The sequence below is a fragment of the Osmia lignaria genome, chromosome 9, assembly GCF_051020975.1.
Source record: "Osmia lignaria lignaria isolate PbOS001 chromosome 9, iyOsmLign1, whole genome shotgun sequence".
In the NCBI taxonomy this organism is placed as follows: Eukaryota; Metazoa; Arthropoda; class Insecta; order Hymenoptera; family Megachilidae; genus Osmia; species Osmia lignaria.
Genome location: NC_135040.1, coordinates 621,808 through 647,398, shown reverse-complemented (window position 1 = coordinate 647,398; position 25,591 = coordinate 621,808). Strand labels below are relative to the sequence as shown.

The window sequence follows — 25,591 nt, the reverse complement described above, 5'->3', positions numbered from 1 at the left end:
CAACGACAGCGAATGCGTAGGGGCACTCTTCATTGACCTCGAAGAAGCCTTCGACACGCTCTGGCTGGATGGCCTATGACACAAGCCCTATGTTTTAAACTAATAAAAAAAAAGTTTCCACAACATTTAAGAAAAATAATCTAGAACATGATTCACGAGAAAAAATTTATAGTCGCGGAAAACTCCTACCAATCCTCCAAAACCTTCTCTATAGATAATGGTCTACAACAAGGCACGGTAAACTCCTCTATACTATTCAGCATATACATAAGCGACCTACTTCACCTATTCGACCTAAACAGCAGCCACACTAAATTCGACATAGCATTTGCCGACGACCTACTAATATACATCAAAAACAAGAAGCCCTCCGTAATAAAAAACCAGCTCCAGGAAATATTCTCTAAGATATAAGAATATCTACAAGATTAGAAATTAAAAATTAACACTGACAAATGTGAAACAATCCTCTTCCGCCCAAGCCTAGTACGATCCGCCAAACCCAACTACGACGCGAGGTCCGCAAACACGCCCAAAACTTCCAACTATACGACAACAACACGCCCCTACAAACAATAACGAACAAAAAAACAGTAAAATACCTAGGCATCCACATAGCTACAAACTTAACTTTATAACCCATACTCAAGCGGCAATAGACAAAGCCCAGAAAGCATTCTTCAGCAACAAAAAAAAAAAAAAAAAACTGATAAATGTATATTATGAGTGTAGTATACCGATGGGGTCTAGGTTGCAATGCCGAGTATTACTAAACAAATTCTTTAATGCTTCTTTGTTAGTCAAAAACATAACGAATCGCAATATGACATAGCCTATGTCCATCTTCAAAGAATAAGCTTATGCAATAGTGCAAATTTCATTAAAATCTGTTTAGCTGTTTAAACGTGAAGGAAGGACGAACGATCAGCATTTTCACTTTTATATATTAGTAAGGATAAGGATAAGGATAAGGATAAGGATAAGCGCATACGTCATCCTACGTACACATTGTATATTTTTCGACGATATAACATATGTATACAGGGTGTCCCGTAACGCATTTTCACCCTCTGATGGGATGGTAGGTGGGGTGATTCTGAACAACTTTTTCCTTTGCGAAAAAGTTGTTTGAAGCTTCCTTTTTGAATTATTAAGCAAAAACACTGACCAATCCGAGCGCGTATAGCGCGCGGGCTCAGGGACGACAGCGTCGGCTACGAAAGCGGGGTATGACGTAGATCGCGAACGAACGGCTCGGCACCCCATTGACACAGCACAATAAAAAAATTGAACTAGTTGAACATTTTTAGTTGCTGTTTAAAATAAATACGGAATCTAATCTCTTGTCGCCTGTCATTATGTAAAAGAGGAAATTCTAAACATTCTAAACAACAAATAACAATGTTTTAAATAAAACTTACCCATTCGTTCCTAAATTAACCTGCTATGCTAAAAGCAGATAATTCTCACTGGGTCATTGTGTCGATCCTAAACTTTCAAAGAACAACTGATCTCCAGACAAGATCATTGAACCCACTCAACCACACGGTCACTATCACCTTTCACAGAATTTTCGTTCATGTAAATAAACATTTTTATTCACTGTCACGTTGCACAGATGAAAAACATATATTCCGCACTACTTCGTAACGTTTTCAAGACGTTATTGGTCTTCATTTCCAACTTCAAATGGGATTGCTAGCTTGAGCGTCTGCGATGTCTGTTTCGCTCTTTGTCTTTTTCTACATTCGAAAATAGGTTATGGTTCGTGGTCATAAATATGTTATTCTGGATAACCAAGAGTAACCGAGAGAGACTCATGTCGACCCTTTGAAGTCACCGAACGTAGAAAAAGACGAAAAGCCAAACAGACCTCGCAACAACCAAGCTGGCAGTCTCATTTGAAGTAGGAAAGGAAGAAACGTCGTGAAAACGTTACGAAGTAGTGCGGAATATTACATGTTTTTCATCTGTGCAACGCGACAGTGAATAAAAATGTTTATTTACATGAACGAAAATTCTGTGAAAGGTGATAGTGACCGTGTGGTTGAGTGGGTTCAATGATCTTGTCTGAAGATCAGCTGTTCTTCCAAAGTTTAGGATCGACACAGTGACCCAGTGAGAATTATCTGCTTTTAGCATAGCAGGTTAATTTAGGAACGAATGGGTATGTTTCATTTAAATTATTTTTAAATTTTTATTAATTATTCCATTTCAAACATTTTTATTTGTTGTTTAGAATGTTGAAAATTTCCTTTTTTACATAATGACAGGCGAAAAGAGATTAGATTCCGTATTTATTTTTAACAACAACTAAAAATGTTCAACCAGTTCCATTTTTTTATTGTGCTGTGCCAATGGGGTGCCGAGCCGCTCGTTCGCGATCTACGTCAAGCCCCGTTTTCGTAGTCGACGCTGCCTTCCCTGAGCCCGCGCGCTGTACGAGTTTGGATTGGTCAGTGTTTTTGCTTAATAATTCAAAAACGAAGCTTCAAACAACTTTTTCGCAAAGGAAAAAGTTGTTCAGAATCACCCCACCTACCACCCCTTCAGACGGTGAAAATGCGTTACGGGACACCCTGTATATGTATATTGTATTATTTAACATCTTATTTGGTAAGTTGTCTATTCTATCTATTCACCCGACAATCTGGTTTTCCACGAGGCAAAACGGGCGATCCACGAGACCGCTGGTCCTGGAGAAAATCCCACTTAGATCGTTCCGTACCAACTATAGGTATTATTCAATCTTTTAATCGTCCGATCAAGGGGAGGCCTACTAGGCCGTTGGTCTTGGAGAGATCCCATCAAGTTCCCTATGCTAACGTCTCCTCGTCGTAACGAAATACATATTGTATTTATATTCACTGCTGCGTAATGCAAACGACCACAAGAGCGAGAGCCACGGCAAGAACGAAATTTACTATACGGACAAGAGTTGCAATTCACACAACCAGTGGAGAGTGCGGCTTCTCTTTCCATGCACCCGACGATCGGAATCAAGACGATCGCTGATCTTTTGGTTGAGTTTTCTGGCGGACCTGAAGATAATTTTTGTAATTGGAGGCAACAGTTGGAATTACTGCGAGATACTTACCGTATGGACGACAACAGTGCCAGAATTGTAATGAGTTTACGTTTGCGTGGAAAAGCGGCGAAATGGTTTCATTCGAAGTCCGACCATTTGAGAATGATAGTTACTGATCTCCTCGACGAGTTGCAACGTGTTTTTGATAACCGACCAAGTAAAGTAGCGTTGCGCAAAGGATTCAAAAGACGATCGTGGCGCAAAGAAGAATCTTTTTGCGAGTATTATTTTGACAAAGTTACGCTGGCGAATAAAGTCACCATCGATCAAGAAGAACTTGTTGATTTTATAATTAATGGAATCCCAGATATCCGGTTAAGAGATCAGGCGAGAACACATCGTTTCCGAAAGCCTGAAGATTTATTAGATTCGTATAGAAACGTATCGCTCACCGAGTCGCCAAGGAACGATCAAGATCGCAAGGAGGTGAGGAAGTCGTGGAGTGCAAAGACTTTACAAAAGGAGGAAACATCTATGCGCACGAGGGAAACGCCTGGACGTGCAGGAGATACATCGGAACGCACGAGGGAAGCACGTTGCTATAACTGTAACGAATTAGGCCATGCAAAGAAAGACTGTACACGACCTCGACGAGAGTGGGGCTCCTGCTTCCATTGTGGCAGTATGGAGCATCGTGCGAAGAACTGCACACACAAAAAAACAACAACGGGGAACGTACAGAAACCAGGGAAATCTTTAGCGACAGAGACGTCAACAGCCAAAGACGTACAGCGTTTCTTGGGCCTTGCAAGCTATTTTAGGCGTTTCATACCGAATTTTTCTATTTTGGCGAAACCCCTATACGATTTGTTGAGAAAGGGTGTATCTTTCCGCTTAGGTGCAGAAGAAGATAAAGCCTTTACGTGTTTAAAAGAAAAATTAGCTAACGAACCAGTTTTGGCTATTTATTGTCCCGATTTTAGAACGGAGTTGCATTGCGACGCCAGCGCAAGCGGTTTTGGCGCGGTGTTAATACAAAAACAAACGAACGGTTTCTTTCAACCTGTATTTTATTTTAGTAAGCGAACCACTGTCGCAGAAACGAAATATGCGAGTTTTGAACTGGAATGTTTAGCCGTCATTCATGCTATCAAAAGGTTTCATATTTATCTTTATGGGATTCATTTTAAGATCGTCACCGACTGTGATAGTTTTCGGCTTACGTTAAGTAAACAGACGGTTAATCCACGCATCGCGCGATAGGCGATCTTCTTACAAAATTATGATTACGATATCGAATACCGTTGCCGGAACGAAAATGTCACACGTTGACGCATTGAGTCGTTGTAATAGTATTGTGGAACCAGTCTTATCGACACTGCGATCCCAATCTGTCCAGTCCGTCTATCCTTGCAATTTTCCTTTTTCTTATTTATGGATCCGGGCCCTTTTCCATTTTCTCGTCCCACTCTGATAACCGATGCTCCCTACAAGGCCCTTTTTACCTTTCCGTTATTTATGTTTCCTGGGTCAGACCCTCGCTAATTCAATCTTGATTTCCATTTCCTTTCCTCACGGTTAGACCACCACCCCAAATTCCAGAAACCCCCACCCTTAGATTTTCCTCCAAAACCTCAATATAAAAAGGGAACAGGAAAAGCACAGGCAGTCCTCTCTAGTTTTAGAACTCAGTCGAACATCGAATCTCCGTCCGATTTCATTGTGCAAACTTTGTAAAAAAGGAGACAAATAAATAAACTTTACAAAACTTAAATAAATCGATCCCTTTGAGTACCTCGGCGACAGTATCCTTGCCTTGGAACCAAATACTTTCGAATATGTGCTGTCGCTTAAACAAACCGAAGACGAAGAAATTAAGAAGATTAGAGAACAGTTAGAGCAGTCTGAACAAAAATATTACGAGTTGCGAGACGGGTTAGTGTACAAAAAGTTCGATGATGATAAGCTTTTGATTTAGGCCACTTGGGAGCCGATAAGGTAGTTGAAAACATTTCTAGGACTTATTGGTTTCCAAGCATGCGTAAGAAGGTAAAAACGTATATTAGCAATTGTTTGAAATGTATACAATTTTCACCTCTTAGTGGGAAAAGCGAAGGGTTTCTGCATAGTATTAAAAAAGACAATATTCCGTTCCAAACGATACATATTGATCATTTTGGACCCCTTGAGAAAAGCAACGGTATGAAATATATATTATTAATGGTGGACGGTTTTACAAAATTTATTAAACTTTATCCGTGTAAATCGACAACCATAAACGAAGTAATTAAGCACTTGAAAATATATTTTCGAAATTATAGCAAACCTCGCCTTATTGTCAGTGATCGCGGAACTTGCTTTACGTCTGGTGACTTTAAAGATTTTTTAAGGGAAGAGTCAATTCAACACGTTTTAATAGCGACTGCAACACCTCGCGCAAATGGACAGGTGGAGCGTTTTAACCGAGTTATCACACCTATGCTAGCAAAATTGTCGGAACATCCATACAAATGGTTCAAAATTTTATATGTATAAAGTAGAATTCGCTTTAAACAATTCGATTTGTCGATCGACGGGTGAAACACCTAGTCGTTTATTGTTCGGGATGAACCAATTGGGTGTTGTCAATGATAAGTTACGTTTAGAATTATATGCGAATATCGAAATAGAAAGAGGTTTGTCTGCGTTTCGCGATGCTGCTTCTAAAAGGATTGAAAAATGCCAAGGAGTAAACGAGAAGTTATATGATCGGAAACACAAACCGGCTACAGAATATCAGATCGGAGATTACGTCGTCATTTCAAATCATGTTGTTGCACCCGGAGTAAATAAAAAATTATTACCGAAGTTTAAAGGACTCTATGTTGTAACAAAAGTACTCGATAATGATCGTTATGTTGTGAGCGATATCGAAGGGTTTCAAAAGACACACGTATCATTTACCGGAATTATTGGTCCCGACCAAATCAAACGTTAGTCTTGCGATACAACTTGAAATTATTAACAAATTATTGTATTTAGAATTAAGTATTAGTTGGTAATGTTACGATAATGTATTTGTAAGTCATTATAATATGTAGTAAGGAATATGTTATATTTAGATTTAAACATTAATAAGTAAGATTTTGTCACCATGCCGTGCCCGCGGTCGGTCACGAGGGTCAGGAATGGCCGAGCTGTGGGCGATGAGATGTCGGACCTCGCTTGAGGATCCCCGTTTTGAGAACACCGGTGAACAAAACACTGCGACGTTAAACCGTTACGACCGGTTGCGGGTTGCGACTTGCGACCAGTCGACGAGCGAACGTTGAAGAAATAGAATGTTCGACATTTTCATTAAAACATTTTTATTTATTTTTTGCTGACAACTCCAGCCTTTTCCTTACACTTCAAAAATACAGGGTGACTTTCAAAGATACTTCAGAATTGCAAGATACAGATGAAACTGAATTAATGAGTATTTTCGGGCTTCTATTTTATACAGCTACTAGCATCCCCGTCGCGGCTTCGCTCGCTGTCATAAATAAATACTTCAAGAACTTGAAGTAATAATTTATGTGTCGACTAGGTGAGCTCATCTTATAGCCTGAACTCGCCAACTCTCTTATGGAATGTCTCAAACTACATTCCAGCGGTGCAAGAGCGCTTGCGCGGCTGCAAGCGATAAGAGCGCATGCGCGACGAGGATTCACATATCATAAATCACTTTTTTAATAGCATAATAACATTTTAGTCAAAAATCAGTAAATTTTATTATTGTTAAACCTTCCGGGGACCACGAAGATGATGTAGTTAAAAGTTGATAGCGATTGGTTCAGTAGTTTTCGCGGTTAGCGATTCCAAACGAAAAAGGGGCTGCCCTTTTATATGTATAGTAGTAGGATTTTCAAATCGAACCGCGAAGTTGACATTGTGACTTGACATTTACTTGTCTGCGTTTCGATGACCCAGACACCAGAAGTGAACGACAAAACGATGATAAGACAGAGGCAATATCATTTGTTTTCAATACTTTTGTGGAAAATTGCAAAAAAAATTACAATATGGGTGTAAATTCAACGGTATAGATGAGATGCTGATTGGATTCTACGGACGTTCACATTTTGTAATGTACATGCCTAAGAAACCACAATTTAAAAATCCACGTTATCTGTGATTCGCAGACATTTTATTTTTATCACGAATACATCTACTGCGGTAAAGGTTCTGATGGAAAAACTCTGACAAATGAAGAAAGAAAACTACAAGTTCCAACTCATCAGTACATGTTGCAACTTACGCGAGAACTGTGTAGAAGCAACCGGAACATAACTGCCGATAATATCATTGGTATAGTTCTATAGAATGTGTTAAAGAATTGAAAAAAAGAGGTCTCACATATGTGGGAACTTTAAAAAGAAATAAAAGAGAAATTCCAGATGAATTTTTGCCAAAAAAGTCGCGGGAAGTTGGATTTGCTATATGTACATGATTTCACCAAAGATACTACATACATTCGTTTCATACGCACCTAAAAAAAATAAAGCAATGTTGTTGATATCATCAATGCATCACTTTAAAAGCATAGATCGGGAAAACAATAAACCTAAAATTATATCTTACTGTAACTCCACAAAAGGAGGAGTCGATGAAATCGATAAAAAGTGTTCCATTTACGGTTGTGCTCGTAGAGCTCGGCGTTGGCCGATGGCAATATTTTTTTGTGTATTAGATCCCAGTGGTATAAATTTTCACATATTGTATAATATACATTTGCAAGGTAAAACGATTAATCGATCTGAATTTTTGAAAACTTTTGCCAGAGCGCTAGTCATTCGTCAAATGCAACACCGTGTTCTAACCATTCACCTTTCAAAAAAACTGAAGCTCAACTTGAAACGGATTCTTGGATCGGATGCACCGGAAGAATCATCTTCAAGTATCCAAAATAACCCCAATATCAGAGAAATATGCCAATTTGTGTTCATCACAATAGACACAGTATACTTGTAATATGTGCACAAAGTACGTTTGTCTTCAATGCTGTGAAAAAGTTTGTAAAAATTGCGCCTAAATCAGGGCTTGCAATTTTTTAGATAAAAGTTGAATTTTGTTTCGTTTTCATCTCAAGAGTTTACAAATATATTTAATTTTGATTTGTTTTTTGTTTTGTTTAAATATTCTTAGTATTTTAGATTTATATAGCACTCTGATTGATCTCACGAGAAAGACTACAAATTAAACCTTGTATTCCAAAGAAAGTAAATAAAAATATATATAATAGTGTCCGATCTATGTTGTTTTAATTTTTGCATAGTAAGTTTGATGTAAAATAATAAATGAAATGAATTATTAATACATTGAAAACATTAAAAGGGTACAATTATGTAATTATAGTAAGTGATCTGTTAGACTACGCCTCGGTACTTGTGGGACTGAAACGGCATCTCGGTACTTAAAGGTTAATATCTTTTTTTCACGTTACGCCGCCACGGCGTGCCATCATTTACCGACGACATCGTAACGTAACAATAACATAAATAAAATATTTAAATTTTTGAAAATAAAATATAGTCTTTTTGGCAAACCCTGAATACTAAGCAATTAAACTGCGATGATTCCACTTGCAAAAATGTATGGAATTTGTTAGCGTTAAAAACTATCGTTATTGCAATTAACCAATAAGAACGGTAAACCATCTTACGGCATCCTATAAATACTGCTCGTTCCTCTAAAAAGTGTGAAATAAAATAATTTTTAACAAAAAATACAATCGACTTCGAAATGCACTAAAAAGTATGAAATAATTTCTACTTCATTTATACAAATACCCAACAGCTATTAATAAAACCTATTTACTCGTTAAATCGTATACTAAATACATTTCAACCTTTTCGGAGGCGGCGCAAAATTAATAATACCCGAATATACGATGCTGCCAATAACGATTTGATAGGTTGCTGACGCCTGAACTAGGATCTTCCTAGTAGAAGAAAGTTTTCAATTTTGCGCCGCCTCCGAAAAGGTTGAAATGTATTTAGTATACGATTTAACGAGTAAATAGGTTTTATTAATAGCTGTTGGGTATTTGTATAAATGAAGTAGAAATTATTTCATACTTTTTAGTGCATTTCGAAGTTGGTTGTATTTTTTGTTAAAAATTATTTTATCTAATATAGAATTTTAGAATTGGTGGATGTTGCGTTCCATAGTGCATTTTAAATTCGGCGAGGCGCCTACTGCTGCTACCACCAGATCTTTTGTTTTAGATCCTAACGATTCTTCTTCCGACATGTTCTGTCGCGTACATAAAGCAGCGTGCGTCGCGTGCGATATTCGATTATACATGTATTTCTGTCGGCAATCAATGTTCGATAGCTGAATAAATGAACAACTGTTATCCCAGGATGCAACATTGGTCTATGAAATTGCTTGAAGATGTGATATTTGTTTATGAGTTGCCCGGATGCGATGCTGTAATATTTAAAAACGAACGGTCGGAATATCAAATTGCAAAATACGTTAAAACAAAACAAATATGTTTATTAAAAACTTCTATACTTTAATTTGAATAAAGTTAATTAAATCAATTTAATTAAAATCCGTATCTTAATTGAGCCTAAACATTATTATAGCTGACCAATTTTAGTTTGTGTTACCAATGTTTCTTTTGTTGCTTACAATTATTCATACATTTCTTCTGTGTAATATAATAATTTATTAAGAATGTTGGAATTTTAGAATTGGTTGTAAAAATTTATAAACGATGCGAGTAACATGAGTATTAATAATTCAATTTTCAAAGGGTTAAACAGATCAAATAAATATAATGAAATAACGGATAAAAATTTCTTGTGTAATCTTTAAAACCTTTTCTATCAATCAGACACAGATCTAGAATTAAATATTTAACTACAATTGTACAAAATAACATTACTACAATTCATCATAACAATATCTTTTATATGTATAATAGGACACGTTATGTATGTTTACTGTAAATACCATAGCAATCAAAGAGAAAGAATTATTATTTTTCATGCTTTAACAACTGTGAATACGAAAGTTTGCATAGTTTATTTTTTCCAGGAATCTACTTTCAAACAGCTTACCCCTTTTGTACTCTCATGAATGTATCAGTAACCAACCGACAGTGTTAGTCTACTAACACTCTTCTAGTCATATATTTTCCGTTGGCTAGCCTATTCTATATTAATCAATATGGTAATCCCTGTACGTCGTGAAAAATGAGCACCAAGGATATCCTCCGCCTAACTTATTATTATGCAATGGCTTACTACACGCCGTTCCTACACACCCCGTTCTTCAAAATACCTATCGTAATGTCCCGTGTCTTCGCTGGATTCAAGGCAACATGGGAAAAAGAAGAAAGTGGTCTAACCGTGTTTTATAGGCTGAGCTAACGTCTCTATCACGACATTCACTGAATATGTATGCTTAACATGTAATCGTAAATACATATGTATGTGTATAAATTTGACGATACTGCAATAATGTGTCTGAACTTTTTGAAAGCTTTAATAGACATACTCAACAGACGCGTCATGTTTTTAAATTTTGACATGGTGATGTATACAGGGTAAAGCATGAATCGTGATCAGTAGAGAGTACTCTCTTACCAGTAGTCCAATCGAAAATGTTTTTATTAGGTATAGGTAGGATGGTTTCAAAAGAGTTTTAATGTGATTACAGCAAATGTTTTGTCAACTCCTTTTTTTATGATTTTTCAAGATCACCTTGAATTTTTTGAAAATAAACCTATAATTTTTTTACGCCTACCTGTTAGAGGATTTCAAGACGAATTCGGTAAGTATCATAACATAACACGTGTTATTATTTTTTTTCTCATCTGGGTCGAGAAAAGATTAAAGAAATATCTTTTACCTTAATTTAAGCGACGTTCAAAGTGTTTTGCAATTTCTATGACCGCTGTACTGCTAGTTGAGCATGCAGATGATATGATTTGATCAGATGATATTGAAAAAAATTATTTATGATATGTGTTTTATTTAATACGTAATTGTGTATTTCATAAGTGAACATGTTCTCAAATTATGTTATGGACATCCCCGCAGCAATTGTTGTTAATATTTAACAGCACTTTATCTACTTTTACTTATACAAAATTACGTGTATGAAGTAAATAATTATCAAATAATTTAATGTGGAGTATTTTGTACAAATCGTGATTTTATTGCTATACTCCGTTCAACGAGACAAGTCACTAACAAGGAACGATCCCGAACCCAGAAATTCCAAAAATTATGAGACTTTGTGGATACGTAAAGAGTGTCCTCCTGATTAAAACGTGTTGGATTATTTACAATATAATACGTCAGCTAGAAAGCAAAAATAAATTTACTATGTTTAAGAAACACTGCGCGCTTCAACTTTTGTTTACGGACCAGATGTCAACGGACCCATAGGCCTGGGACTGTTTATACCTGAGGACCTGAGTAATAGACTGAATGCAGTCTTGGTCTTTTAGAATCTATAAGTGGGCAACAGACTTTTAGCTTTGTCCTTACGGGCTTTCTCGCCACTTCGTTTCAAAGCGTTATAGAGAGAAGACGTCCTTCCAAGTCTTGAAATAAAGTCTAATTTTGTGTTGAAATATATTGCGTTTTCATTATAATAAATCCTATAATCCAATAAAACGCCATTTTTTTATGCTGCCTGTTTTCGGTCTAAGGGGGTGAAAATTGCTCTCAAAATTTCGACCATTTTTCGTTTTTTTCCTTTTTCTCCGAAACCGTTAAAGATATCTAAAAACTTCATAAACGAAAGCTGTTCGTCTTAATGTATAGTGTTTGTTTATGTTAAAACAAATAATGGCTGTAGTTCCAAATTGCCCCGGTGGCCGATCGACATAGGCTTTGGTGGGGGGAGAGGGGCGAGGGAGAAAACCCCAAATATAAAACGGTATCCACATCAGACCAGTAGTTCCGGACATATTAACTAAAAACTTTCGCAGAATACATAGAATTTTGCCTATACAGATGTGACTAACACAACCATCCCCGCTGTAGAAACCGTGGTCGTCAAGCGTCAAGCAGCCGATGACACAGTAGGGAGTCCCGATCTGTTCACGTTTACATTAATCTCGTCGTTTTACTCGTTTTGATATGCTGAATACGAATATGATTTTTGTTTTTAATGGAAATAACAAGCTGTCGAAATATTCGCAAACAACTTTATACAGAATTTTAACCAATAATGTAAGGCATGAGTAAGGTGAATTTGCCAGTTATACATATACGAACAGAAGGTAACACTTTGTTCGAATATCAAACCGTAGTAGGTTAGGTTAGGTTACATTCCCCGTGGCGGGGGTGCCGGGCTTTGCCCCTTCCCCGGCCTGAAACACAAGAATAATTACTTTAAAAAATTGAAATTATTTTGTCTGAGACATCCTATAAATACTCAGGTCGAGACCCCCTACTGTGTCATCGGCTACTTGACACTCGACGACTACGATTTCTACAGCGGGGATGGTTGTGTTAGTCATGTCTTTATAGGCAGATTTCTATGTATTCTGCGAAAGTTTTTAATTAATATCTCCGAAACTACTGGTCTGATACCGTTTTATATTTGGGATCCCCCCCCCCCCCCTCCGTCGGGGCAATTCAGAACTATATCCCAAATAATTGTTTAAACAATTAGAAAAAGTTATAAACAAAAAAGCTAAAAGACTATTCAAAAGTTCTAAAACTCGTCATGAAAACAGGAAATGGTCTATTCTTTAAAGCAGCGTAGCGTTTGATTATCATTTGCTATTTTAAGGGAGCAAAAAATATTACTGAATACACGTAGGATGTTACGTTTAAGTGCGAATGGTCAAATATCTCGTAAAGGGTTAAAGCTACCAAAAAAATACTTCTACAAAACTTGTTCGATTTAAGGGGGCACGTTATGTGGTGCAAATGACGTTTCGATAAGTGAAGTGGTGAGAGACATTTTGAAACCAAAACAATTTTTTTGAATGGTACCCTATAATTTTCTATTTATAATATTGTAGTGGGTATTACATCGCATCATTCCATTAGTTAAAAACACAAATTTTTGCGAATGAAATTGCGTTAGTGTGCACAAGGAACGTTGGCTGCAGCGCGTCGCACTGGTCGTGATCAAGTGCATCAGCATGTTGTTCATGAGCAACTAATAATTCGATACTATTATTCTTTTCTTTTTTTCATTCATTATTTCATACAACTTTAGCCCAAGTCCTACCATACCGATGTGGTGCTAATGCACTTGATCACGACCACCGCTTAAACACCAAACAAACCCAACACTCTCGTGGTTCGGCCCGCGGTAAAGGCGCGCGTTTATTGGCCAGTGTTTTTTGTTAATAACTCGAAAATGAAGCCTTAATCGACATTTTGGCAAAGGAAAAAGTTGTTTAGAATCACCTTGTCAATCATCCCTCTTTGGTTGTCGACGTAGTCGCGTGACACCCTGTATACAGGGTGTTCGACAACAGGTGGGCAAAATTTTAAGAGGTGATTCTAGGGATCAAAATAAGACGAAAATCAAGAATAACGAAATAGCGTTTGCGGCTTTGTTTTCCAGTAATTAACGTTTAAATATTCGAGTAAAAAGCGCCTGAAACCTGCAATTCGTCCAGCACCGACGACTGAACATCAGGTCAGCAGGGAAAGGTACAGTCCAAAAACGATTATCTCATTTTATACCAAATTTTGACCCTCATTTTGTAATAAATACAAACCAAACAAGCTGTGAATATCGTACTAACGTACATAGAAGCTTAACATATAAAAGAGAGAAAGCAGTAGAAGTGTTTCTCGGAGATTTCAACAAAGTAACGCATAGTTATACGGCACAGTATGCATTAACTGCAGCACGAAGCCTGCTGCCACACGTTTTCCTCTGCATGCAAGAGGTAAAAGGCAATTTTGGACCTCGTGTTCAAGAAAATGTCGAGGCCTTAATGCAACGGTATAAAAACGTAATTGTACGATCGAAACTCTTCCACATGAACAGTTTCAATACTATTCTTTGAAATGAAATCTTTAGAAAATTAAGAATTGGATCTTGCTTCGTCTGAGGTTCGAACAAGAGTGCCCGTCCTCTCAAAGTCAGCTCTCGTCCATCCGTTTCCCCCCTTTGATTTTAGATCTTCAGCGCGCTAAAGACTTGAGAGCGATAAGGGCGAGGTTCTAGGAAAGGACCGTGATTACCGAACGTTTCGAAAGGATGTTTAGGATTCGTCGATGCTGGTTTGACAAATAATTATTCGGCATTAATAAATGGTAAAATAAGAGTTTATTCATGAATGCAAGGGAAAAAGCCCGAAGGCGTAAAAAACCCTTGAAATGTTTGAGTAAAAAGGGAAAAAGCCCGGAGGCGTAAAAAACCCTTGAAGAATGAGTTATGTGTGTGAGTGGGTCGCGTGTAATATGATTGATGTATGAATGATATGAACGTTCGACGTTCCTGGTTGCCGGCGGGACCTTAGGTTTGTGTTCAGGGACCGGTAAGGTCCCGGGCGATGCGCTTTAATTGTTGCCGCCGCGAGGTCTCGGGTTTACGAACCGGGTAAGGCCTCGGGCAGATGAGTCGATTGTTGCCGGCGGGACCCTGGGTTTGTAATCACTGGACCCGGTAGGGCCCCGGGCGTTACGTGATTTCTGTTGGCGCGACGAGGTCTCGGCTTTACGAACCGGGTAAGGCCTCGTGCGCATTTTGTTTTTGAGTAAGAAACTGTGTAATTGAGCAAAGGCACTCGACTTCGTAATAGAAACCAGATCGCGGCAAGACGCTGTTGAATTCGGAATTACGCGGTAAAAAAAAGAAAAAGAACAAAAAAAACAAAACTGTTCGAACGTTCGCGACCGTGGTCCGTTGGTGACTGTTTTATGGCGGCAGGACGACGCCACTTATTTCCAAGTGCTTCGACGCTATCTATTTCTTAGAATGAAATTTCGATCAGCCCATATCGGGCACGTTTTCTAAATATTTAATGGTAGACGCTCCAACAGTAATCGTTACAGCATCTAAATCCGGAAAATTAACAAAAAATCATTTTGCAATGTTTGTACAACGCATAATCAGTCCATATTGTGGGAATAACAAATTCCTCTTAATTCTGGATTCATGGGGCGGACAGACAGACGTTGCTTATTTTAATAGCATTTTTACAGACGATGATGGAAATTGTACATCAACGTTAGAAATTATTCCGCCACATTGTACTCCGTATTGCCAACCCTGTGATGCTTACTTTTTCCGACAAGTAAAGAATTTTATAAAAAGATTACAAAATTCAATTGAAATTTTACAAACCGGCCGCGAATTATCAACCAGGGAGGATGCAATAAAAATACATTCCTTAATTCATCACCAATTATGCGCACCAATTTTTAAAGATATGATCAGGTACTCTTGGTATATGACCAAATTAATATCCGATAGATCGGTTTCTTTGAATGTTAACCAAGTATGTTTTCCGGATAGTGTAAGAAAAGCAAAGTGCTCTTGCAATGCATCAGCTTTTATTAAATGTTCATATTGTCGAAAGCACTTATGTTTTTCGTGTTTCTACGATATGTATCATCCCATACATTGTAAATAATACAATATATATAACGCAATTATAATAAATTAAAAAAAAGAAAAAGCAAAAAAGAACAAAAAAAAATCAGAAAAAAACAAAAAAAATGGAGAGGAAAATGAACTAGGCCCTGGCGGGATTTGAACTCGAGCTGGCGTAGTTCAACGAACCTACTACTTTACCCGTTTCCCTAACACAGCTGCTGAAAACCATTCTACTAATTTAATATTTAAGGAAATCAGAGAATTAAAATATTAAATATCTCCTTAAATATTGAGTATTGACAAAAACGGCCAAACATGGGTCAACTTATTTTTCATCAAGATTCACCAGAAAAAGCTATACCAAAATCGATGACCCAACAGCTGTGAGGTCTCCTTGTAAGTACAATCGTCGCCACGCGGACCGCGACAGCACTCTTCAGCGCAATCGGCAGCCACATTGCATGCTAATCAACGCGCTTTACGTCAGCACGAAGCGAAGCCAACGGCTCGTGCAGCGAAGAAGACGATCGTTTGGCCATTATAATTTCGCATCCGACAGAACGCATACGTGTATAACGCAATTATAGTTTTCCTGTGTAATCTCACAAATTTTCATTGAAATCTCGCTCTTGTGAACGCGTAGCATTGCCGACAGCCTCAAGTTAGCTCAAGTTAGCTCAAACACCACGAAAACAATACCTTTTCGTAGTGGTCACTTGTTGAATTAACACGTGGTTTTATATAGCACAAACTCGATCTCCATTTCGACGCGACGCGTGTGAAATAAAACTCAATCTCAAACTCGTTACTGTAAGCTCATCAACTTGTAAATAGTGTAAATATTGTGGTGTTGAATATACTGTTTTATTTGTTCAATCTCGATCACTGCTTCCTCTCACTGCCATCCGTTACAATCAAACTCGAACGCATTCTCAAACAGTTTCAATCTCAAATTCGAACATATACATATGCATATGTATATATTTTAATAGTGTGTAGTGTATATATTTTAATTGTGTTTTACATAGTACAATGTCGCGAAATTGTATAAATCACCCAGACTGTTTTTGTTACATTTGCAGCGAACTTATATTAAAATCCGAACACAGGAACATAATACCTGCCATAACATTTGTATATGAAAATTATTTTCAATGCAAACTCGGGGACCAAGATAAAGATTGGGCTCCGCATGTTTCATGCCACCGTTGTGCTTTCGTTCTTCTAGCCTGGTTGAGAGGGAATAGAAAACAAATGCCTTTTGCAGTGCCAATGATATGGAGAGAATCAACAAATCACTCAACAGACTGCTATTCTTGTTTAACCAAAACATTTGGTTTCACGAAAACACCATGAAAGAAAAAAATGAAGACATTGCAGATTATTCAGATATTCCAACAACTTTAAAGGAGCCAAATTTAATAACGCAGTCGGACTTTAATGACCTTGTAAGTGATTTGCAGTTAACGAAGGAGCAAGCTGAAGTTTTAGGATCGCGGTTACAAGGATGAAATCTGCTGCACAGTGCGACGAAAGTAACACATTTTAGAACGCGGCAACAGGCACTGCAACAATATTTTTATATTTCCGATGATCTCTGTGTTTGTAATGACGTAAATGAACTGTCAGGAACGATAGGCTTTGAACATATAGCAAAAGAATAGCGGCTATTTATAGATTCATCCAAAACAAGCCTAAAAGTCGTATCCATCCCTTCCTATAGCATATTCCACAAAAATGAAAGAATGTTACTGCCCTGAAGATTGTACACGTATTGAGCAAAATTCAGTACAACAAATATAATTGAAAAAAATTGCTATAATTGCTATATTACTCGGCCTTCAATCCGGATGTACAAAGTATTGTTGTTTTCTTTGCGAATGGGATAGCAGGGCAAGAAGTGTATACTATATAAAGAAAGTTTGGCTATCAAGAAAGGAGCTAATCCCCGATTCAAAGAATATAAAAAATCCAAATCTAATTGAACCCTAAGACGTGATTTTACCACCGCTGCACATAAAATTGGGTATTATGAAGAATTTTGTCAAAGCGATGGATAAAACAAGAACGGGATTTGAATATTTAAAAACTAAATTATCCGATGCTAAAATAAAAGGAATATTTATTGGTCCCTAAATCAAGCAATTAATGAAAGACACTAATTACATTGAAAAATTAAATGAATTAAAGAAAGCAGTGTGGATTTCTTTTATAAGAACAGTTGAAAATTTCCTTGGCAACAATAAATCACAGAATTATGTATTCATTATGAAGGAACTCCTTCAAAACTGTCAAAAGCTTGGATGCAACATGTCATTAATAATGCATTTTTTGCATTTGCATTTAGATTTTCCTGCAAACCTCGGTGACGTGAGTGATGAGCATGGTGAACGATTTCATCAAAATATTGCAAGAATAGAAAAGCGTTATCAAGGAAAAAACTTGTGTGATAACAAATTCAAATATTATACACACTCATATTAAGCAAAAATCTATTAAAGTGGTACAAATGTCCATTACGCGTAGTTACGGCGCTGGCGCGACGAGATAGGCATACAATGGCCGCCTTGGCATCAACGCATCGTAGTCACGTTGTCGATGGATATTTTCTTCCTTTGTTCCAATACCAAATCATACCGATACTTCTTATGAATGGTTTCATCAGAAATGTTTATAGAATGCAATCCTGGGCTGAACTTTTCTTCAGGGGCCCCAAAATTATGGCCTTTTTTTTTATCTTCTTGAAGTATTTAACAAGTAGAATCTAAAAATCCTAGTTTTAAGGCGCGGAATCCATCGGTTCAGAAGTGCGTGTGTAAAACTGAGCGTTTTTAGCATATTTTACATGTTACTTCGACGCCATATTGACTTGTAGCCTGGTGTCGTCCAATGAGTGGAGTCGCCGTCGGTAAAACAGAATTATGTACATAAGTGGCAGCCTAAACCCGGTATACCTAAGGTTCAAGATCAAGCCTGTCTAACTGCTAGAAGCGAAAAAGCCACTGCTCCCACTTGTAACGCCAGTAAACCTTTGCTATATGATTCAACCTCGTGCAAACTAAAAGGAATCACCCCATGCGTCAGCTGAACTCTGTACCGTATGACAAACCAACTCTGTACCCGAACACCAAATGAACTCTGTACCACTGTACCCCTAAAAATAAGACCAGAAGATATAAATACCCCCGAAATACAAAATAAATCAGTTTTAGTCTCGACTCTCAAGCGACACACGTGTTTCATTTATTTTCCTTAAAGTATAAGTATCCACGGACTTCGCCCGTTAGAGGTTCATTAAGTTTTGTTACGTTTTCCCCGTAACACACTCTTACCGCTTCAGACTTCCCCCACCATCCAGTAGTGCCAGTAGCAAGGCAGCAGTTTCTAGCAGCTACGAGTAGGAATATGTACACTGAGTTGCATTGAACTTGTCGCAGTGAAGTTGGCTACAAATTCACTAACACATTCACGCCGCGTCGGTGAGTCTATCTCGCCCATCGTCTCACCGACGCGGCGTGAATGTGTTAGTGAATTTGTAGCCAACTTCACTGCGACAAGTTCAATGCAACTCAAGGTACGCCTCAAATATTACAAGAGTTGGGAAACGAACAGGAAGAGTGGGGAGGAGCCGAGCGTGAGTTCCATAGCAGAGGAAAGTGCCACGAGTGGCACGCGGGCCGCTAGTTAGACAGGTCTGTTATATATTTAACGGTTTTGTGATTGTCAACTGTTTATTCGGTAATTATGCACAAAAAGTCCCCAGTCGCCGATGATCCTGACCTTGATATATGTTGTCAAGGTCATGACACTGAGTAACCTTGACCTTAAGAAACGTGGCGGTCGCAATCCGTTCAAAAGTTATGAAGCATTAAAGTTTTCGCTTTTTTTCGGTGTTTATCTGCTCGCAGTGTCGTTGATTGGACCAACTTCTGTCGGGAAGTAAGTAGAATAGAAAGTTATATTTTAAAACGCTGAAAATATTTTGTCATTCTTAGGAAAAATCGTAAAGTTGTTACTTTATAATTTGTTGGTATTGAAATAAAAAAGGACACCATATCCTTAGGTTGGTAACATTTTTTTTTCTCTTCTCTGTTCTGAGACGCCATTGTGTGCAAGGATCTAGACTAAAAAATATCCATTGTGATCGACAGAAAAGATAATTGTTAAGTTCAGTCTAAGTTGTAGTTCATACATATAAATATATATATAAATATACGCAAATATATATTCTACCAAAAAGGTGTTTATTATTAATAGAGATCCAGACCACGTGTAGTTTAATATAATTATATAATTACCAATTATATAAACAGATTACGGCGGCCGAAACCTAAGGAGTATAAGGGGTGAACTAAAAAATCGAACTTAATTGATATCAATGATTTTGAATTTTGACTTGAGTGGCCGGCCGCCTGACGGCGGCCGGAATATTGTTCTAGCATATCCTAACCTAATTCCCTGATTAACAAGTTCACTAATTTAATTTTATATTAGATTAGATTAGGTTAGGCTAAATTAATATTCCGACCGCCGCGCCGCACACTGGCGAATTTGCCCGAAATCGTGGACAAAATTAATATTTTAAAATGTGAGGTAAATTACTGAAATAAATTACAATATTACAATTGTGGAAGGATAATAATATACTTTTTTAATGAAAAATATTGTATTTTTATACAGTGTGACTTTAAATTGTTAATTAGAATGGCAAAAAGTTACGTTTAAATTGTTAATTAGAATGGCACATTTTTTTTTTATACGTGTAATATTAAAAAAATGAAAAAAGATGCATAATATAATACATATATACATTAATATATACATTAATATAATATGTCACGTGTGCCTCCCGTTACAATCGCTGCGCTTTTCCCATCTCCCGTTCCGATACACCATAACCCATAAAAAACCCTTCCATCACCTTATCCCTTTTCCCACCCGCCGGTACCAGGCCGATGGAGGCGACGGAGAGAACCCCAACAAGCTGCCACCCCCAAAAGGAGGTTCGAGGTCGGCGACAGCCCTGCAATCCCTCCCGAGGAGGGGAGTAACATGGGACAGAGGATAACCGTCCACCAGCCCAACAACGGCGGAAAAGTAGCTGAATGGAGCCATCTGTCGCCGAGCCCGAAGACTACAGCTTGCAGCTACCACCATCGAGCCCCGCCAGCCCTATCGATCCCGGTTACCGGCCGGGCCTATCGATCATAGATCAATCCTAGAAATCCGAAAGATGGCCCAAATTCCCTCACCCCATCCCCTCCCTAAAATTATCCCGCGACGGGCTCGCCGTCGCTGCTGCATCGATTAACGTTTCGACGTCTAGAAGCAGGGGTCGGAAACCCCCCTCTACAAGAAGTCTAACATTGACTGTAGCGCCATCTACTAACCATCCGTCACGAGTGTACTAAAAGTAGACACACATATATATATAAGTATACTACATATGTCTCTGATATATATAGTACTTCTCAGACTGATATATATATATGTATATATATATAGAATACTAAATTCTGGATAGTCATAAAGTGACTGCTAAAAATCAGAGATTTATGATTTAGCAGATTTCTTATCTTTAAATCATAAATCTGTGATTTAAAGCAGCCACCTGCAGGGATACGAAAATAAATTAATAATTATTAATTGTTTGGACTCCACCAAAACAGACGCTATGACGCCAAACCACTCCAAATAACGCCAATCAACGCCAATGTAGGCGGCGCTGATTGTCGTCGTAGTAGCGCTATCTACGTACTGTCCGTCATTAGGGAACTAAAACTGAAAAGCCAACAAAATCACTGAGAGTTTCCGACCCCTGTCTAGAAGTAAAGATTTATAGAGAGCGATTTTCGAGAGTGTTAAGGATTGTAGAGAGCGAGCAAAGCGACTTAGAGCGTGGTGTGAGTGAGAAAAGGAGAGCGATTCGAGTAAGTCCCTTGAATTATTATTCATCCGCGTATTTCGCCTTCCACGTCCGGTATTCCGCGTCTTCGCGACAACCCTTTTCCTTTCCTCAAAGTCCCCTTTTGTGTTCCTCCCTCGACGCGTAACGTAAAGAACTTTCCTGTGAACCCTTCCCAACCATGAGATTTCCCTTTCCCGGATAATCCTCCCTGCGTACTCCCCCGCGTAGTGAGTGTAAGGGCAGACCACGGTCGAGCCGCGAAACCCATCTCTTGTAATAAACCCGCGATCACCCCCTTTCCTTATTACTACGATTTTTATTGCCACCGCGGCTGGCGCCCAACGAGTTGTAAAACAGTGTACAATAACGAAATAAATTATAGAGTACACCCACGCGATTACGGGTCACAATACAAAACAGATAATATTTACTGATAAACATACTTATATACATTGTAACAACGGTAAAAAAGAAACTTCGCGAAAGCGACGCAGTCTGGAAACGTCCAGACGATTTCGAGAAAACCGATGATAGAGTATCGCGGGAAACAGAGATGCGAGGCATGAGCGAAGTCGCGAGGCGCGAGCGGAGACGCGGAACGCGAGCGCGGAAAACGCCAAATTCATTCCTGACGACGAGATCGTTGATTTCGGCGACCGCCGAAACGAGCGGATATAAAATAAGGGCTCGCGACGGCCTCGGTCTACTTTGCCTGCTGTTAACAGAGAGAAAGGACGAGGTAAGACCATCGGCCGCTCTTGGTCAGCAGGTTAGTGACTCCGGCAGGAGAGTATGGCGATGATACCTGGACGCCTGCCGGAGAAGAGAGAGTGAGAGATCCCGGTAGGAGACTTCGGCGACAATTCCTGGACGCCTGCTAGAAGAAGGGAGAGTACGCGGGAGACCTATTCCTGGACGCTCGACCGACACGGAGAGTACGGCGATAATACCCGGACGCCTGTCGGTCGAGAGAGTAAAGAGCATCTCCTGGACGCCCTAGTAGAGTTAGTTTTCTAGACGCCCGTTCGATATGGAGAGTTCGGCGATAATACCTGAACGCCTATCAAACGGGAAAAGTATAGACATGGCGCTCTTTGTAAAATGTTCTGTACGAATAAATAAAAAGGAAAACTGTATCCTACACCTTGTAACCTCTCCTAAAATAAATCCTATCTTTCCAACAGATTTCCTTGTATTTTCGATTAACTATGGCTACAACATAAATTATTCTAAGTTACTTTTCTGTTCATCTTCTTCTACTTCTTCTTCTTCCTCTTCTTCTTTTTCTACTTCTTCTTCCTCCTCTTCTTTATATTTTTCATTAAAAAAGTATATTATTATCCTTCTACAATTGTAATATTGTAATTTATTTCATTAATTTACCTCACATTTTAAAATATTAATTTTGTCCACGATTTCGGGCAAATTCACCACTGTGCGTATCTAACTTTCCTCCACTAAAAATTTGAGTGGAAGAAGAAAGGGAGTTTCTGTGAACAGCTGCAAAAAGAAGTGCTAAATACTTTTATAACTTGACTGGTCAGTACGTGTGCCTCAGGTGAGAAAGAATTCCGTGCAAGAAATGTACCATCAATTATATAAACATATCAATCATCGAATTGTTAAGACCTCTAAACTGAAAGAATAAGAATCCGGTACCGGTAAAGCGCCATACTCGACGTTCTATGTCATAAACGTATTGCACCATTAACCGGGCGGTTAATAAACAAATCATGATAACTCATAAGATCGCAATTTATCGCAACTAAATTAAGCAGAAACTAGTTTATTAATGTTCAAACTTTCTTTTAAAAAAAAGATGGCCGCTTGATCTCGATTGATGAACAATTGTTTTAGTAAAGAAATAAAAAAAATGTACAGGTCTCGTATTATTATCTACCATAGCTTTAATAACCTAGAAAACATGCAATAGATAATTGATGCATGAATAATTCACCTAAGATACTAACAATTTCATTGCACTGCAAATGATATGAACTGTTGAGTGAGTTTTCTCAACGGCAGCTACTTCCTACACTCCTTACTATTATCTTGCGCCCCACGTTTTTCGTTTTAAATCTTACAAGTATTTTCATAGCTATTAAAAATTCACAATCACAAAGGGTATAGCAGCATAACATGGTCAAAAGTGCCCTTGAGCGGATTTTACTTCGCAATGTACCATTCGATAGCTTATCCCAAAAAACCATGCTACACCAAGTTTCAACCCTGTACCTCAATCGGGAGGGTAGTTACAGGGTAAGAAAGAAAAAGTAGTTTTTGCCACATTTCTCCTATTTAACAATACGCAAGAAATCTGCAAAAATTCTAAAATATTCTAGACATGTTTCTTTATGATTGTGAATTTTTTCAGATTTTTCGGTTGTAAATCCCAGGCGTGAAAAATCAAAAACGCAAAAAAAAGTCGAATAATTGAGATTTCGGGTAGAAGCTTTCGAGCGACTAGATTTTTACTTTCACAGTAGTTAGATATTAGCATGACTATTATCTCCAATTTTTTTCAGATTTTTAGGTGTGGTGCATCGTACTTACAAAAATCAAAAACCGTCATTTTCGGCATATTTTATGCGATAACTTGAGAAATACCTTCAATTTTTACATTTCCTTTATATAGTTAGTGGATTTTGTGATTTTTTATATTTTTGAATGGAGAGAGTAAAGTTATTGTAGATAATTGAAAATTACGATCTTATCTTCCGAAATATTAGAAATTTTTTCAAGGATCATGGTGGGTGAATGGGTAAGGTCTACGACTGCGGAACTTCTGGAAACTTTTTTGTCGCAGGTTCGCGCCCCCATGAAGGTCCAATTTTTTTTTTCATAAAATCATATTTTTTTTAAATTATTAATTACATAAGAATACACAATAATCATTTAGTAATGTATGAAAAATGGTTTTAAAATATTTTATCATTAAGTATACATAAAAGTAAGTTGTGCACTACTGATAACAGCACTACAATTAAGGTAAAATATGAATATGCTTTCCATATCCATCATAAACCTATAACCACGCGGCTTTTCAATTAACAAAATGTTGGGAGCTATCAATAATTAGAACAATACATAATCAGAAAACCGGTAGTATACATCTTATTTTTATGTATACTTAATGATAATGTTACGTCCCGGCGGAAAATTTGAAATTTATCCGCCTTGCGTTCCTTATCAAGCCCTTTTCGGTTACGAGAACCTCTCATGTAAAGGGTGTACAAGGAAGAGTTTGAGCTTAATTCTTTTCAACAGTTTACGTGACCCATCTTGAAACTATCGTCGCCAGCCATAGTAATAGCTATAGAATACAGTAATAACGCGCAAAAACTCGGGTTAACTCGAGAGCGAGAGAGACCCGTAGCATAACACCAGCGGGAATTTCCCTCGCTAACTGCGTAGAAGCGGGAAAACCGTAATAATTCTTTTGTTGGAGAACCCTTTCTTTCCCTATTGCACAAAGCGTCAGCCGGTCCAACAAGGATCATCATTACCTGATTGTAATGATAGTATAAGAGAGTGGATGGATGAAAACGAATTTAAACAATGAAAGTAAGAATTGAGAACCCTTACGAAAGCGAACGTCGCGAACGTTCGACCGCCGTTCGAAAATCAAGGGTCGTTCGAAGCAATAAACACTATTGTGCCGAAATCCTAAGAACTGCCTAGCGATAACGACAAATTTTGAACAAAGGAACGTTCTCGAAGGAACGTTCGCCAGATTTAGAATTGTTTAAAATTCATAGAATGCGAAATGCCGAATTCATCAAGGCGATAGTTTAATATGCGATAGATTGTTGTAAAATGCATAATTCGCCACGGCATTACAACCACCGTAAGCGCATTGTCCGCTTTTAAACATATTAAATTAGACTATCTTTATGCAAATCAGGAAAATGTATAATTTTGATCATGATATACGGATGACGGTTTCCTTATCAAACCTATATTTCAATTTCAAATTTCATTCTACAATTCAATCAGATCAATGGTTATACCTCGATTAAATGCAATTAATTAATTATACATATAAAGAGAAATACTGCGTAGTTTCTGAAAACCGTTGGAACTGTCATGGCGACGAA

At 38.0% G+C, this 25,591-nt stretch overlaps 1 protein-coding gene across 6 annotated transcripts in view; it reads right to left on the bottom strand.

Annotated features, from left to right (window-relative positions):
• Positions 1-25,591, bottom strand: part of LOC117609905 (protein RUFY3) — a 161,298-nt gene that overhangs the window by 72,996 nt on the left and 62,711 nt on the right. The window contains exon 12 of one of the 6 annotated variants that reach the window (XM_076690203.1): positions 9,968-12,386. The exons of the other annotated variants lie outside the window; for them this stretch is intronic. Within the exon in view, the coding sequence (XP_076546318.1) occupies positions 12,336-12,386 (51 nt within the window). The 3' untranslated portion in view covers positions 9,968-12,335. Of the gene's footprint in view, positions 1-9,967; positions 12,387-25,591 lie in introns of those variants that run through there. 6 annotated transcript variants of the gene reach the window in all.